General features: G+C 41.5%; 1 protein-coding gene across 1 annotated transcript; it reads right to left on the bottom strand.

The window, feature by feature from the left end:
- Nucleotides 1-3,732: 3,732 nt before the first annotated feature.
- BET1 (Bet1 golgi vesicular membrane trafficking protein) lies at nucleotides 3,733-18,438 on the bottom strand. Its single transcript, XM_069729387.1, has 3 exons — nucleotides 18,245-18,438; nucleotides 7,123-7,179; nucleotides 3,733-4,423 (listed from the first exon to the last, which is right to left on the bottom strand). The coding sequence occupies exons 1-3, from the start codon at nucleotides 18,365-18,367 to the stop codon at nucleotides 4,268-4,270; spliced, it is 336 nt and encodes a 111-aa protein (XP_069585488.1). The 5' UTR covers nucleotides 18,368-18,438; the 3' UTR covers nucleotides 3,733-4,267.
- Between the last annotated feature and the right edge of the window lie 478 nt (nucleotides 18,439-18,916).

The raw sequence follows: 18,916 nt of genomic DNA, 5'->3' as shown, positions 1-18,916 counted from the left end.
GAGCAGCTGCATGCAGCCGTACATCACCAAGCACAATGCTGAGCGTCGGATGGAGTGGTGTAAAGCCGCCACCACTGGACTCCGGAGGAGACGTGTTCTGTGCAGTGATGGATCGCACTTCTCTGATGGAGGAGTCGGGGTTCGGTGATTCCAGGAGAATGGACGAAGAAAATGCTATGAGAATGTTAGCAGGCACCGGCCTCTTAGTGCTAGTGGTGGGAAATCTTAATTCTTGAGCACAAGACATTGTGGACAATTGTAGCTTCAGCTTTGTGGGAACAGTTTGGGGAAGACCCTTATCTGTCCCCCATGACTGTGCCCAGAGCACAAGATCCATACAGACATGGAGGGGGGGACGTCACACACGAGCAGGTACTGTCGGCCATTTTTTCCTTCGGCTGGTATCCAGGGATGCCACCGGCCGGGGCTTCCCTGGCTCTGCGCAGCTCCTCCGCACTCCTGGTGCCTTGCTGACCCCGCAGGAGCACCCTCCGCCCACTGCAATCCACACACTCGGACGAAACTCTGCAGTTTACAAGTGGTGACTTACCTTCACTAGGGTAAGTGATTGGCCATATGTGCTTGGGTTTTTCTCCTTTATACCCACACCTTGGGCTTTGATTCCTCTGCACAATTTTTCAAACTGGCAAACTTTAGTGGCCTTAGCGAGTGGCAAAGCTACATTTATAGGAGCCACACCTATGGTACGCCCCTCTGCTATTCATACCATATTATTGAAAGGCTTCTTTTATCATCTTGCTTTTAACCATATACGCTCAAGCACGGCATCGTTTATTGAAATTTCTAGTCCTTTCCCAGCGACAGACTTGGCACATGGTCTATCTTGATCCCAGCTGCTGCGGGTATTGTTTGTTGGCGAGCGCCAGTGTGTTTTGATATTCTCTATGATTAGAGACAGGCAAACCCGAACAGTAAAGTTTGGGGTCTGTACAGAACACCTACAGTTCAGGCACAGACCCCAAACACAGACTTCACCAGGAAGTTCGGGTTCTGCGCCCCAAGCACTGGGTGTTTCTCGCACTGTCTTGTTCATGGCAGCGTGGCAAACACTGCCTCTGATCAGCGATAAAATCATTACCACCGGTTAGACAGCCGCATTTTCCATGCTGTCAAATGACAGCGTGAGCCCGGAGGTGTGATCAGAGGTAAAAGTCGGCTGATGGGACTACTACTTCCATCAGCCTACGCCTGCTGCCGCTAATAACAGAGAGAATGAGCTGCTATGAGCACAGCAACAGTGACCAGCGGTGAGATCACCACTAGCACATTGAGAAAAAATTTCACGCTGCAGCACTGAGCTCAGAGAATTCACCGAGACCAATTTCTCCAGGTGAACTCGCCCCTGCACCGTGAAACGTTTTTTCACTGTGCTAGCGGTGATCTCACTGACGTCACCATAGGGCAGTCACCATAGGGCAGGGGCCCGTCTGGGAACGAAGCCTCAGTGACCTGCAGTAACATCAATGATGTCACCGAGGCTGCGCTCGCAACAGCTCATTCATCAGTGGTTCCCCGCCTAGACGGCTGCATCTTGCCACCGTCCAGGTCGAAAACGGTTTATCCCTCAGACATGGATTACGGCGTGGAACAGAATGACAGCCAGATGAGGGATATGGCTGTTTTTTATTTTTGTGTTTTTTTCAGGAGACGTTGGCTTCAGTGGAATTGGGCGCAAGGTTAGTATTTTTGTTTATTACCGTATATACTCGAGTATAAGCCGACCTGAGTATAAGCCAAGGCACCTAATTTTGCCACGGAAAACTGGGAAAGCTTATTGACTCGAGTATAAGCAGGGTATGTATTGTCCCCTAATCCCTGTCCTGCTATGTGTGGCTCCCCCTGTTGTATGCATGGCTCCCCCAGTCCCCTCGTTATATGCATGGCTCGCCCATCCCATCTTGTATGCATGGCTCAGCTCCCCCGTCCCATCGTTGTATGACTGGGCTCGGTTCCCCCGTCATACTCACCCTCCTCGTGCCGTCACTGCATCTCCGTTGTCCAGATGTGGCAGCTCTTCTTGTGCTGAGCGGTCACGTGGTACCACTCATTAGGGTAATTAATATGCGCTCCACGCCTATGGGAGTGGATAGGCGTGCATATTCATTACCTTAATGAGTGGTACCACGTGACCACTCAGCACAGGAAGAGCTGCCGCATCGGGACAACAGATGCAGGGACGTTCAGCAAGGGTGTAAGGAGGGTGAGTATGATGTCACAGCCGCCGGCTCCTGCCGCTGCTCCCCTCCCCCGCTGGCTTTCTGGACAATGACTCGTGTATAAGCCGAGGGGGGCTTTTTAAACACAAAAAAAATGTGAAAATCTTGGCTTATACATATGTATATACGGTACTTTGTTTTTTTTGTTTGTTTTTTTTTTACAAGAGATGTGAGCTTCAGTGGAATGAACATTAGGCGAGTATAACTGTGTTTGTTAATTTTAAATAAAAAAGTAAAAATGTTATTTTAATTTCACATAAAAGACTTTATTCTGGCTGTATGCTTATTTGCAATATAGCTATAGGATTAGTAAAGGATAGGTGTGGTATAGTCGCCTCTCCATTACTAATCCATGGCTTGATGTCACAGGACTTAGTAACATAGTTAGCAGGGCTGAAAAAAGACATTTGTCCATCCAGTTCAGCCTGTATTCCGTCAGAATAAATCCCCAGATCTACGTCCTTCTAAAGATCCTAATCACTGTAAGATACAATATTGTTGTGCTCCAGGAAGACATCCAGGCCTCTCTTGAACCCCTTGACTGAGTTCGCAAGGAATTCCAGATTCTGGAATACAAATATGAACCCCATTTGCCACCTCCACAGGGCAAGTGGGAAGAGCCGGGCAAAGCGACAGAATTGGCGCATCTAGATACGCATTTTCTGGGCAGCTGCAGGCTGTTATTTTTAGGTAGGGTGGGTCAATATCAATGGCCCCTTACTAGCTTGAGAATACCAGCCCCCAGTTGTTTACTTTAGCTTAGCTGTTTATCAAAAATGGGAGGACCCCACACAGTTTTCAAATTATTTAAATAATTAAAAAAAAAAGGCGTGGGGACCCCTCTATTCTTGATAACCAGCCTTGCTAAAGCAGACAGCTGAAGGTTGCAGCCCAAAGCTGTCAGTTTTGCCTGGCTGGTTGTCAAAAATACAGGGGAACCCACGCCAATTTCTTTATTTTTATAATTATTTAGAGCGTAGGCGCCAGTTGATGAGTTCCCCATCAGCCGCCGCTTGCTCTCGCGGTCATCATCCGCAGCAGGCGTAGGCTTATGGGAGAAGTAGTCACATCAGCCGACGCCGGTGACCAGAGGTAAACTTTTAACCTCCGATCACAGCTGCGGGCTCACACTGTCATTTGACAGCATGGGAACTGCGGCTGTCTGACCAACCGTAATGATTTCACTGCAGATCAGAAACAGTGTTGGCCGCACACTGACAGTGTGGCAAACACTGGATGTTTGGGTCCTCCATTCACGTGAATCAGGTCCGGGTACTGTTCTAGTACTAGAACCCCAATTTTTTTTCTAAACTGTTTCGGCTGAACCCGAGCATTCAGGAGTCTGACCATCTCTAGTCATGATATGAATAAAAATAAAATTAGAAGAATATAAAAAAAACAAACATATAACAAACAAAACCTGATTTTTACAAAATGTAATTTTCTAATTATAGGTTGATTCCCTTTAGAAGGTAAAGACCACATATGTCACCAGTAGGTTAAAAGTGCTGTTTAATGTCCATCAACAGTATTAATTTAAGACGAATGAACGCTTTATCTTTCGACGATGGAATTTCCAAAAGGAGGAGGAGGAGGAGGAGGCGTCCGAGCCTGGAGATTATGCGATTCCCTCTATAAAGGATGAATCCTCCATGTGAAGTTCTCATAATTAGAAAATGATTAACAGAGTGTGTTCCTCCATAGCTCTTCTTGGATCATTAACTGTTCTGTTGGGAGTCTCCGCTTTAATCATTGTATGCCTATGGATTTACTGGAATGAATGTCAGGGAACATGAAAGATCCGGATTACCGTGAGATAGACCGGTCATAAAGTGCCTCGCCATCTCATCAAGGAGAATACCACCATCTTCCAGCAAGTGAAACGTATGCACCAGTAGAGCGGTCACCAACCTGTTGTGAAACTACAAATTCCAGCATACCCTGAGACACTTAGGAACACTGCTCAAAAAATAAGGAATTAAACTTGATAATTGAGGCTCAAAAACAAAACAAAAAAGATCCAAGTCTGATCATCTGAGCTTTATATACCAGTAAATGACGAAGAACACAAAACAGGCGAACAGCATCATATACAACAGCAGCTTGGCCTGGCTTCCCCTAGAGAGAACCTTAAGCCGGCCCATTGTGGCCCCCAGGAAACCACCGGTAGAGTCAAAATCGGAGTCCTAAAAAAGAGAATAAAAACACACAAAAAACACATGAAATATAAATTGTGTACTGAAGAATAAGCAAAATATATGAAAGCACAGGAATATATCTCCTATAGTACTGTCCCTACGTACTGTACAAGAATATAACTACTATAATACTGCCCCTATGTACAAGAATATAACTACTATAATACTGCTCCTATGTACAGGAATATAACTACTATAATACTGCCCCTATGTACAAGAATATAACTACTATAATACTGCTCCTATGTACAAAAATATAAGTACTATAATACTGCTCCTATGTACAAGAATATAGCTACTATAATACTGCCTCTATGTACAAGAATATAACTACTATAATACTGCTCCTATGTACAGGAATATAACTACTATAATACTGCCCCTATGTACAAGAATATAAAGACTATAATACTGCTCCTATGTACAGGAATATAACTACTATAATACTGCCCCTATGTACAAGAATATAACTACTGTAATACTGCCCCTATGTACAAGAATATAACTACTATAATACTGCTCCTATGTACAAGAATATAACTACTATAATACTGCTCCTATGTACAAGAATATAACTACTATAATACTGCCTCCTATGTACAAGAATATAACTACTATAATACTGCTCCTATGTAGAAGAATATAGCTACTATAATACTGCTCCTATATACAAGAATATAACTACTATAATACTGCCCCTATGTAGAAGAATATAACTACTATAATACTGCTCCTATGTACAAGAATATAACTACTATAATACTGCCCTCTATATACAAGAATATAACTACTATAATACTGCCCCCTATGTACAAGAATATAACTACTATAATACTGCCTCTATGTACAAGAATATAACTACTATAATACTGCCCCCTATGTACAAGAATATAACTACTATAATACTGCTCCCTATGTACAAGAATATAACTGCTATAATACTGCCCCCTATGTACAAGAATATAACTACTATAATACTGCCCTCTATATACAAGAATATAACTACTATAATACTGCTCCTATGTACAGGAATATAACTACTATAATACTGCCCCTATGTACAAGAATATAACTACTATAATACTGCTCCTATGTACAGGAATATAACTACTATAATACTGCCCCTATGTACAAGACTATAACTACTATAATACTGCTCCTATGTACAAGAATATAACTACTATAATACTGCCCCTATGTACAAGAATATAACTACTATAATACTGCCCCTATATATAAGAATATAACTACTATAATACTGCTCATATGTACAAGAATATAACTACTATAATACTGCCCCTATGTACAAGAATATAACTACTATAATACTGCTCCTATGTACAAGAATATAACTACTATAATACTGCCCCTATGTACAAGAATATAACTACTATAATACTGCCCCTATATATAAGAATATAACTACTATAATACTGCTCATATGTACAAGAATATAACTACTATAATACTGCCCCTATGTACAAGAATATAACTACTGTAATACTGCCCCTATGTACAAGAGTATAACTACTATAATACTGCCCCTATATACAAGAATATAACTACTATAATACTGCCTCCTATGTACAACAATATAACTACTATAATACTGATCCTATGTACAAGAATATAACTACTATAATACTGCCCCTATGTACAAGAATATAACTACTATAATACTGCTCCTGTGTACAGAAATATAACTACTATAATACTGCCCCTATGTACAAGAATATAACTACTATAATACTGCCCCTATATACAAGAATATAACTACTATAATACTGCTCCTATGTACAAGAATATAACTACTATAATACTGCTCCTATGTACAAGAATATAACTACTATAATACTGCTCCTATGTACAAGAATATAACTACTATAATACTGCTCCTGTGTACAGAAATATAACTACTATAATACTGCCCCTATGTACAAGAATATAACTACTATAATACTGCTCCTGTGTACAAGAATATAACTACTATAATACTGCTCCTATGTACAAGAATATAACTACTATAATACTGCTCCTGTGTACAGAAATATAACTACTATAATACTGCCCCTATGTACAAGAATATAACTACTATAATACTGCTCCTGTGTACAAGAATATAACTACTATAATACTGCTCCTATGTACAAGAATATAACTACTATAATACTGCTCCTATGTACAAGAATATAACTACTATAATACTGCTCCTGTGTACAGAAATATAACTACTATAATACTGCCCCTATGTACAAGAATATAACTACTATAATACTGCCCCTATGTACAAGAATATAACTACTATAATACGGCTCCTATGTACAAGAATATAACTACTATAATACTGCCCCCTATTACAAGAATATAATTGCTACCATAATATTTCTATAAGTCTTGTCTTTCGGTCACATTTTGGGCTTAATGCATAAGTAGGTGGATATGTTACCATAGCAACCGATCGGAGCTAGTAATTTTGAAATCTGCTCTTGAATAAGGAATACAGTGATCTGTTGCTATGGCAACAACGACTAAAAACTTTTCATGTTTTTCTCTACATTGCTATGGAGTTGTACAGCCCACGTGGTATAATACTATATTATCTCACAATTGGCAATAGTTGCATTCTTACAAAAAAAAGCCCCCAAAAGGTGAGAGTATAGGGGCGCATTGAGCTAGTGAATACTCACCATTTGTGAAAGCAAATTATTGTGATATTTTACTTCAGTTCCAATATCGATAGAAAGCTGAAGAAAAAAAGAGAAAATTAGTCGTCGACCGAAGAAACTGGAAATGTACAGATTTCATCAAAGCATACATTGAAAGAGGACTTGAAGGTCAGAAGTGGCCAGTTTTAACCCTTACATTATTCCCGCCGCTCCCATGCGTGTTCTGGCTTTTGTTTCTTCGAAATCCGCTGGACGTTTCCAGAGATATGGACCTTTTTATTCAGAGCTACTTTTACAGTCTTTGCCAAGGGGGCAGTGCTCGGAGGATCCTCTGGGGCGTGTCTTTATGATTATTTGCATAATTACTCACCGTTCTTTATCGTAAAGGCAATAACAATCAGCACTAAATAAAACAGCTGATATACCTGGAGCCGTATGGCGGATTTTAAAAAAAAAAAAACCCCCAAAAAAACTGGAACATGAAAAGGAGCGGCGGACATAAAGGTAAGAGCCGGAACCGACCGGTTTTGACCTTGGTGCCAGGTTTGTTTGTTTGTTTGTTTTTTTTTAAAGAGTTTCAAAACCGCACAATGAAAAATTCTACAACTTTGTAATAAACTTTATTACTGATTAATTGTCTTTTTTCAGTCTAGATTTTTTTAAAGTCTATTTTGTGTTCACCTGTTAGTTTTATTTTTGTCAATCTGGTCGAGGTTTTATTAATTGCAACTTTAAAAAAAATAAAAATAAATGAGAACTCTTGCTCTAATGTACACAGCGTACTCCTGGAGTGTTTTTAATTATGTCCCAATTACTTGTACAAATTTTAAGACGTTTTAATCGGAACATGCAGAAAGGTGCGAAAAGAAATCGCGCCCCACTTGTTCATAGGCTTCGTCTGGTATCGCAGATACTCAGCTATACGAGTTGCGATAGTAACAGCCGCACCTCAGGGGTGCGGTTTGCTGTTTAGGGGGGCGTCAGGTTTTCCTACAAATAGACATTATTAAAGTCCAGGAGCCAGATGAAGACGAGTCCAACACATTTTGAGAAATATTAGGATTTTACCATCGTGAACTTCTGCGCGAAAAAAGAATCCTGAACCCCTCGAAATAAAAGGTAATTTTCTTCTTCTTTAGGTGTAATAAAGCGACGACTTTTCTAATCCATAACTGATCCAAAAATCCTTCCTAGATCCTTCTAAAATGAAAATTTCCGCTGAGGACGTTTTCCTCCTCGTCTTTGTACTTTGTCTCTGCTTCTTTCATCTTTATTCATCTTCTGCTCCACAATCCAAGGCTCCGATTCACTTACAAGTCATTTTTTTGTCTTTTTTTTTTTCTTCCACTGGTGGATTTTGCACTAAATTCACAATTGTTTGATGAACTTGCCTTAAAGTTTAACGATGATTTTTAGCACATTTGCTTTATTTATTCCTTTTTTGGAGTGAAATGTTTCAAGTCCCTTTAAATAAGCTTTAAAATGTTGCAGGAATTTTTTTTTTAAAAAGACACCTCTATATACAATCGATAACACTGGATCCACCATTAACAATGGATGATGTCACAGCTCACCTCCTCCTCCTGTACAATAACTGATAACACCTCTATATACAGCAGATAACACAGGATCCACCATTCACAATAGGGGATGTCACAGCTCACCTCCTCCTCCTGTACAAGGACTGATAACACCTCTATATACGGTATATAACACTGGATCCACCATTCACAATAGGTGATGTCACAGCTCACCTCCTCCTCCTGTACAATGACTGATAACACCTCTATATACAGGAGATAACACAGGATCCACCATTCACAATAGGTGATATCACAGCTCACCTCCTCCTCCTGTACAATGACTGATAACACCTCTATATACAGTAGATAACACAGGATCCACCATTCACAATAGGTGATGTCACAGCTCACCTCCTCCTCCTGTACAAAGACTGATAACTTTTGATAAACGCTATCACAATGATCAAAATTAAAAAATTGTAAATCAACCCCCCCCCCCTTTATCACCCTCTTAATTAGGTAAAAGTAATAAAATTACAACAATGTATTTTTTTCCATTTGGGTTAGGGTTGAGGTTAGAGCTAGAGTTAGGGTTGGGGCTAGGGTTATGTTGTGGTTAGGGTTGTGGTGTTGGGGATTAGGGTTGGGATTATGGTTAGTGTTGGAGTTACAATTGGGGGTTTCCACTGTTTAGGTACATCAGGTGTCTCCAAACAGGACATGGCGCCTGCCATTGATTCCAGTCAATTTTGTGTTCAAAAAGTCAAATAGTGATCCCTCTCTTCTGAGCCCTACCATGCGCCCAAACAGTGGTTTTCCCCCACATACTTGGTATCAGCGTACTCAGGACAAATTACAGAACAAATGTTGTGTCCCATTTTCTCCTGATACCCTTGTGAAAATAAAAGTTTGGTTCCAAAGTAAAGTGTTTGTGAAAAAAGTAAAATGCTCATTTTTTCCTTCCACGTTGCTTTAGTTCTTGTGAAGCACATGAAGGGTTAATACATTTTTTTATGTGTTTTTTTGGCACCTTGAGGGGTGCAAATTTTAGAATGCCATTAGTTTTCGGCATTTTCTATCATATAGACGTCTCAAAGTCACTTCAAATGTGAGATGGTCCCTAAAAAAATGGTTTTGTAAATTTTGTTGGAAAAATGAGAAATTGCTGGTCAACTTTTAACCCTTATAATTTCCTAACAAAAAAAAATTATGTTTCCAAAATTGTGCTGATGTAAAGTAGACATGTGGGAAATGTTATGTATTAACTATTTTGTGCGGTATGACTCTCTGATTTAAGGGCACAAAAATTAAAAGTTTGAAAATTACAAAATTTTCGCCATATTTTCTTTTTTTCATAAATAAACGCAAGTGATATGAAAGAAATGTTAGGGCTAACATGAAGCACAATATGTCACAAAAAAAAATCTCAGAATCAGCGGGATCTGTTGAAGCGTTCCAGAGTTATTAGCGCATAAAGTATCAGGGGTCAGAATTGTAAAAAATTGGCCTTGTCATTAAGTTCCAAATTGGTTCTGTCACTAAGGAGATAAATAATGATGAGCGCAAGTGCACGTTACTGGAGTTTGCCCAGGGTGCTCGGGTATGCACCGAGTATCGCGAGTGCTCCTGTGAAATGTTTGATTCCCTGCACCCAAATGTTTTGTGGCTGTTAGACACCCAAAAAACATGTGGGGATTCCCAGTGTATGTCAGCCAGTCCTTGTATGGTTCTTTTGGGAGTCTAACAGCCATAAAACATTCGGGCGCTGGGAATCGAACATTTCACAGGAGCACTCGCAATACTCGGTGCATACCCGAGCACCCTGGGGAAACTCCAGTAACGAGCACGGCCGCTCATCACTAGATTTAAACAATAGTGCATTTACTGATTGGTCGTTCCTCTTAAAGTGAAGCTGTCAGCTGTTTTAGAGAAAGCATACTTTGATCATGTATCTGGGGACAACGGGTAAGACGATGAGTAGGACGATGAGAAGGACAACGGGTAGGACGATGAGTAAGACGACGAGTAGAATGACGACGGATAGGACGACGAGAAGGACTACAACGGGTAAGACGAAGGGTAGGATGACGACGGGTAAAACGATGGGTAAAATGACGAGGATGACGACGGGTAAGACAACGAGAAGGATGACGACGGGTAAGACAACGGGTAGGATGACGAGTAAGACGACAGGTAAAACGACGAGAAGGATGATGATGAGTAAGACGACGAGAAGGGTGACGAAGGATAAAACGACGAGAAGGATGACGACAGGTAAGACGACGAGAAGAATGACAACAGGTAAGACGACGGGTAGGATGATGAGTAAGACGACGAGAAGGATGACGACAGGTAAGACGACGAGAAGGATGATGACGGGTAAGACGACGAGAAGGATGACGACGAGTAAAATGACGAGAAGGATGATGACGGGTAAGACGATGGGTAGGATGACGAGTAAGACGACGAGAAGGATGACGACGGGTAAGACGACGAGAAGGATGACGACGGGTAAGACGACGAGAAGGATGACGACGGGTAAGACGACGAGAAGGATGACGACGGGTAAGACGACGAGAAGGATGACGACGGGTAAGACGACGAGAAGGATGACGACGGGTAAGACGACGAGAAGGATGACGACGGGTAAGACGACGAGAAGGATGACGACGGGTAAGACGACGAGAAGGATGACGACGGGTAAGACGACGAGAAGGATGACGACGGGTAAGACGACGAGAAGGATGACGACGGGTAAGACGACGAGAAGGATGACGACAGGTAAAACGACGAGAAGGATGACGACAGGTAAGACGAAGAGAAGGATGACAACGGGTAAGACAACGGGTAGGATGACGAGTAAGACGACGAGAAGGGTGACGAAGGGTAAAACGACGAGAACGATGACGACAGGTAAGACGACGAGAAGGATGACAACGGGTAAGACGATGAGAAGGATGATGACGGGTAAGACGACGAGAAGGATGATGACGGGTAAGACGATGGGTAGGATGACGAGTAAGACGATGAGAAGGATGATGACGGGTAAGACGATGGGTAGGATGACGAGTAAGACGACGAGAAGGATGACGACAGGTAAAATGACGAGAAGGATGATGACTGGTAAGACGACAAGAAGAAAGACGACGGGTAGGACGAAAATGTGTAGGACAACGTGTAGGAAGACTACTCCCAGAGGTAGGTCCCTAGCAGCTTCTCATCAAAGCAAACAGGTTTCTCCTAATGCATGTGTATGCCATGGAGACCTGTCAGTGTAGGGGAGCGGAGTGGGCAGAGGTCTCAGACTAGTGATCTGAGATAAATCGTCCCCGATCGGCTCATCACAGTAGGTTTTCTCCAGTACACGACCTCAATAATGTAGTCGGTCTCTGCTTCCTGGTGGTAGTGTGAATCAGCTGCCAGGTTCACAACCCGTTACCGCTGCCCTCGGCAATCCCTTCACAATGCATGGAGCGGAGGATAAGCATGGGCACCTCTGTCCCAAAACTGATGAGGCTGCAGAGACCACTGTTCAGTAGGTCACCCCTTACCCTATAGATAGGGAATAACGTGTTTTTTGAGGCAATAACTCCTTGAAGCGTTTAAAAGGGTTGGCCCTCTAGAAGAACTTTTCGATTGCTGGGGGCCCGATGGCCGGCATAGATAGCAGAGCGCTACAGTCCCATAAGAAATTAATAGGGCGGTGGATGTTTGACCGGAGGTCTCCAGACCCTCATTACTACATGCACCCATGTGGATGACATCCGGAACATCACAGAACATCACAGAAGCCAATCTGATTGTGTCCACCAAGAAGAGCTCTCCTAGGCATCAAAATTGGGAACAAGGACTAATGATTACAAACCACAAAATCAATATTGATTCAGGATCTGAACATTACACAGGACTAGGAGCGAGGCCGGGGACGCCGTACACCGCACACAGACAGCCGGATACCCAAATATTTTCCAGGGGTTTACATCCAAAGTCAGTGATTGTTTACCCCTTTACCATTTCTTTTTTTATCTTTTCTTCTTCCGAGAGCCATATATATCTTTTATTTTTATTATTCTAGTATTTGGAATGTTTTTTTCATTTTTTTTTCAAGCACGAGTTGTAGTTTTAAATGACGCCATTCACTTCACCAAATGTGGTGGAATTGAAAAAAAAAATAATAATTTATTAATTTAAAAAAAAAAAACTCCTCAAATTTTGCTTAACCCCTTCATGACCGGGGGATTTTTCGTTTTTCCGTGTTCGTTTTTCGCTCCCCTCCTTCCCAGAGCCATAACTTTTTTATTTTTCCGTCAATTTGGCCATGTGAGGGCTTATTTTTTGCGGGACGAGTTGTACTTTTGAACGACATCATTGGTTTTAGCATGTCGTGTACTAGAAAACGGGAAAAAAATTCCAGGTGCGGTGAAATTGCAAAAAAAGTGCAATCCCAGATTGGTTTTTTGTTTGGCTTTTTTGCTAGGTTCATTAACCCCTTTCTGCCAGCTGACGGAATAGTACGTCAGCTGGCAGATCCCCTGCTTTGAGGTGGGCTCCGGCGGTGAGCCCACCTCAAAGCCGCGACATGTCAGCTGTTTTGTACAGCTGACATGTGCGCGCAATGAGCGCGAGCAGAATCGCGATCCGCCCGCGCCCATTAACTAGTTAAATGCCGCCGTCAAGCGCTGACAGCAGCATTTAACTAGCGCTCCCGGCCGCGCGGCCGGAAGTGCTCGCACTGCGGACCCCCGTCACATGATCGGGGGTCAGCAGTGCATCGCCATAACAACCAGAGGTCTCCTTGAGACCTCTATGGTTGTTGATGGCCGATTGCTTTGAGCGCCACCCTGTGGTCGGCGTTCAAAGCAACCCTGCATTTCTGCTACATAGAGGTGATCTGTACTTCACCTCTATGTAGCAGAGCCGATCGAGTTATGCATGCTTCTAGCCTCCTATGGAGGCTATTGAAGCATGCCAAAATTAAAAAAAAAAAAAGTGATTAAAAATATAAAAAAAATAAAAAATATATAAAAGTTCAAATCACCCCCCTTTCGCCCCAATCAAAATAAAACAATTAAAAAAAAAATCAAACATACACATATTTGGTATCGCCGCGTTCAGAATCGCCCGATCTATCAATAAAAACAAAGGATTAATCTGACCGCTAAATGACATAGCGAGAAAAAAAATCAAAACGCCAAAATTACGTTTTTTTGGTCGCCGCGACATTGCATTAAAATGCAATAACGGGCGATCAAAAGAACGTATTTACACCAAAATGGTATCATTAAAAACGCCAGCTCGGCATGCAAAAAATAAGCCCTCACCCGACCCCAGATTGCGAAAATTGGAGACGCTACGGGTATCGGAAAATCGCGCTTTTTTTTTTTTTTTTTTAAGCAAAATTTGGAATTTTTTTTCACCACTTAGATAAAAAATAACCTAGACATGTTTGGTGTCTATGAACTCGTAATGACCTGGAGAATCATAATGGCAGGTCAGTTTTAGCATTTAGTGAACCTAGCAAAAAAGCCAAACAAAAAACAAGTGTGAGATTGCACTTTTTTTGCAATTTCACCACACTTGGAATTTTTTTTCCCGTTTTCTGTTACATGGCATGGTAAAATCAATGGTATCGTTCAAAAGTACATCTCGTCCCGCAAAAAATAAGCCCTCACATGGCCATATTGACGGAAAAACAAAAAAGTTATGGCTCTGGGAACGAGGGGAGCAAAAAACGAAAATGAAAAAGAGGAAAAAGCTCCGGGGGTGAAGGGGTTAAATGCTAAAACTGACCTGCCATTATGATTCTCCAGGTCATTACGAGTTCATAGACACCTAACATGACTAGGTTAGTCTTTATCTAAGTGGTGAAAAAAAATTCCAAACTTTGCTAAAAAAAAAAAAATTGCGCCATTTTCCGATACTCGTAGCGTCTCCATTTTTCGTGATCTGGGGTCGGTTGAGGGCTTATTTTTTGCGTGCCGAGATGACGTTTTTAATGATAGCATTTCGGTGTAGATACGTTCTTTTGATCGCCCGTTATTGCATTTTAATGCAATGTCGCGGCGACCAAAAAAACGTAATTCTGGCGTTTCGAATTTTTTTCCCGCTACGCTGTTTAGCGATCAGGTTAATACTTTTTTTTAATTGATAGATCGGGCGATTCTGAGCGCGGCGATACCAAATATGTGTAGATTTGATTTTTTTTTATTGATTTATTTTGATTGGGGCGAAAGGGGGGTGATTTAAACTTTTATGTTTTTTTTATTTTTTTCACATTTTTTTAAACTTTTTTTTTTATCTTTTGCCATGCTTCAATAGCCTCCATGGGAGGCTAGAAGCAGGCACAGCACGATCGCCTCTGCTACATAGCAGCGATCTGCTGATCGCTGCTATGTAGCAGAAATGGAGGTGTGCTGTGAGCGCCGACCACAGGGTGGCGCTCACAGCCACCGGTGATCAGTAACCATAGAGGTCTCTAGGACCTCTATGGTTACAATTCTGAAGCATTGCCGACCCCCGATCATGTGACGGGGGTCGGCGATGACGTCATTTCTGGCCGCCCGGCCGGAAGCGGTAGTTAAATGCCGCTGTCTGCGTTTGACAGCGGCATTTAACTAGTTAATAGGTGCGGGCAGATCGCGATTCTGCCCGCGCCTATTACGGGCACATGTCAGCTGTTCAAAACAGCTGACATGTCCCGGCTTTGATGCGGGCTCACCGCGGAGCCCTGCATCAAAGCAGGGGAGCCGGCATCGGACGGTATAGTACGTCCGATGCCGGTAAGGGGTTAAATTATGTGTATTTGTTTCTACAGCATCCAATGTATGCGAAAACTGACCTGGCAAGCATGATTTTCCAAGTCGGTACAATTATGGTGATACCAAACTTGTATAGTTATTTTTTATGATAGATATATATTTTTTATAATTATAAGTAATTTATATAAAAAAAAAAAATAATTATATATATATATACACACACACACAGTCATGGCCAAAAGTATTGACTCCCCTGCAATTCTGTCAGATAATACGCAGTTTCTTCCTGAAAATGATTGCAATCACAAATTATTTGTTATTATTATCTTCATTTAATTTGTCTTAAAAGAAAAAACACAAAAGAGAATGAAGCAAAAAGCAAAACATTGATCATTTCACACAAAACTCCAAAAATGGGCCAGACAAAAGTATTGGCACCCTCAGCCTAATACTTGGTTGCACAACCTTTAGCCAAAATAACTGCGACCAACCGCTTCCGGTAACCATCAATGAGTTTCTTACAATGCTCTGCTGGAATTTTAGACCATTCTTCTTTGGCAAACTGCTCCAGGTCCCTGATATTTGAAGGGTGCCTTCTCCAAACTGCCATTTTTAGATCTCTCCACAGGTGATCTATGGGATTCAGGTCTGGACTCATTGCTGGCCACCTTAGAAGTCTCCAGGGCTTTCTCTCAAACCATTTTCTAGTGCTTTTTGAAGTGTGTTTTGGGTCATTGTCCTGCTGGAAGACCCATGACCTCTGAGGGAGACCCAGCTTTCTCACACTGGGCCCTACATTATGCTGCAAAATTTGTTGGTAGTCTTCAGACTTCATAATGCCATGCACACGGTCAAGCAGTCCAGTGCCAGAGGCAGCAAAGCAGCCCCAAAACATCAGGGAACCTCCGCCATGTTTGACTGTAGGGACCGTGTTCTTTTCTTTGAATGCCTCTTTTTTTCTCCTGTAAACTCCATGTTGATGCCTTTGCCCAAAAAGCTCTACTTTTGTCTCATCTGACCAGAGAACATTCTTCCAAAACGTTTTAGGCTTTTTCAGGTAAGTTTTGGCAAACTCCAGCCTGGCTTTTTTATGTCTCGGGGTAAGAAGTGGGGTCTTCCTGGGTCTCCTACCATACAGTCCTTTTCATTCAGACGCCGACGGATAGTACGGGTTGACACTGTTGTACCCTCGGACTGCAGGGCAGCTTGAACTTGTTTGGATGTTAGTCGAGGTTCTTTATCCAACATCCGCACAATCTTGCGTTGAAATCTCTTGTCAATTTTTCTTTTCCGTCCACATCTAGGGAGGTTAGCCACAGTGTCATGGGCTTTAAACTTCTTGATGACACTGCGCACGGTAGACACAGGAACATTCAGGTCTTTGGAGATGGACTTGTAGCCTTGAGATTGCTCATGCTTCCTCACAATTTGGTTTCTCAAGTCCTCAGACAGTTCTTTGGTCTTCTTTCTTTTCTCCATGCTCAATGTGGTCACACAAGGACACAGGACAGAGGTTGAGTCAACTTTAATCCATGTCAACTGGCTGCAAGTGTGATTTAGTTATTGCCAACACCTGTTAGGTGCCACAGGTAAGTTACAGGTGCTGTTAATTACACTAATTAGAGAAGCAGCACATGATTTTTCGAACAGTGCCAATACTTTTGTCCACCCCCTTTTTTATGTTTGGTGTGGAATTATATCCAGTTTGGCTTTCGGACAATTCTTTTTGTGTTTTTTCATTTAAGACAAATTAAATGAAGATAATAATAACAAAGAATTTGTGTTTGCAATCATTTTCAGGAAGAAACTGAGTATTATCTGACAGAATTGCAGGGGTGTCAATACTTTTGGCCATGACTGTATGTATGTATGTATGTATGTATGTATGTATGTATGTATGTATGTATGTATATATATATATATATTATATAAAATTAAATAAAACCATCAGCTCGGCACACAGAAAAAAAATTACAGGTGTCACAAAATAATTATTTGTGACACCATTTTCTGGCACTCAATTTTTTTTCCTTTTATTTTCGGCGATGTTTTTATTTATATCAATTTGGAGTAAATATCACTGAATTGTTTGTTTTTAATTTTTAATTTTATTTGTTTTTTTTTTGTATTGGAAAAAGGGGTGATTTTATTATTTTTCTTTTAATAATTATTTTATTTTTTCGCTCCATACGGTATTACAATATTTATGAAATTGAATGATCTCCGATGGGATCAGCCTGTGATCCATAGAAGTGCAAATATGGCGGTAATCATCACCGAGTTGCCATGGCAAACCATTGGCGCTCCACAATTGCATGGTGGGCATGGGAGGGGGCCAAAATCACGGTCACGTCACCAAGCCAGGATCACAGTGGGGAGATTAAAAGGGAACTTTTCCATATTGGGCTCATTAATAAGATTTTCCAACTGACACACAGAGGAGACCCATAGCAGCGTCTGGATACGGGAAGGTTCCTAATTTCCAGCGCCTAATTAACGCTATACCATTTAGTGGCTCAAAAGTGCGGTATAATTTATAATGTTGTTGTCCCCCCACCTCACCCCCAGCTCTAGCCTTTAATATGAATAGAAACCCCCTTTAATACAATCTCTAGCTCTGCTGGGGCCTCACAGAGACAATTTTTACACTTTCACGATCGAAAAAAATATAGAATAAATAGAAAAACAAGCAAAGGGTCCAACAGCAGGTTAAAACTACAACTCCCATGATGCTCGAGCGCCTGTGACCATTAGAAACTGTCACAGAAGCATGATGGGATTTGAAGTCCAAAAACAGCTGTAAATAAAAAAGCACAACTGCTAAGCGCTACGGAGGCCCGGGCGGGTCACTTTTATACTCACAGATTTCAGCGCGTTGGCTTTGACTCGGAGGGTTTCGGTGAGTCTTTCGTTCTCCTCCTCGTACACGCTATAACCGCTCATCTCCGGGCGTCCTTCCCGGTGCTTCATCCCTCCCCGGTCCATGCTGGCGACGCGCGGACTCCTCGCATCCAACACACAATGATTACGTGTACTGGACGAAATGAAACCGGCAGTGTACGGTGCGCAGCGTGGGTCAAAATACCTCTCTTGTCGCGAGTCCCTGCCTAGTAGATGTAGTACATCATTATGAGTATTATTACTATGTAATGTTTTATTATTATAATTTTATAAAGGATTTTACTGCTTCAGATCCTTTCAAGAAAGAAGTTACTGGTACAAACAATAATTATACAAAAAAAATATTATTTTATTAAATTGGACAGTTACACTTACTGCGATTCCAAATATATATATATATATATATATATATATATATAATTTTTTTTATTTTAATGTAGGCTCTATGAAAATAGAGGAATAAAAGGAACCGTTGTATCGTTTGAACACGGTTGTTTTTTTTCACACTTTCTAGTGGTCCCCGTAAGGGACTTGATCATGTGATCGCATGTACAGTACACAGTAATGCTGTAATATTGCCGAATATTGTAAAATTATTTCCTTTCAAGCTTTTTGCAGGGGTGCGTATGGGAG

This window comes from Ranitomeya imitator, chromosome 6 (genome assembly GCF_032444005.1).
Source record: "Ranitomeya imitator isolate aRanImi1 chromosome 6, aRanImi1.pri, whole genome shotgun sequence".
NCBI lineage: Eukaryota > Metazoa > Chordata > Amphibia > Anura > Dendrobatidae > Ranitomeya > Ranitomeya imitator.
The sequence above is the reverse complement of the archived record's forward strand: the minus strand, read 5'-3'. Positions and strand labels throughout refer to the sequence as shown.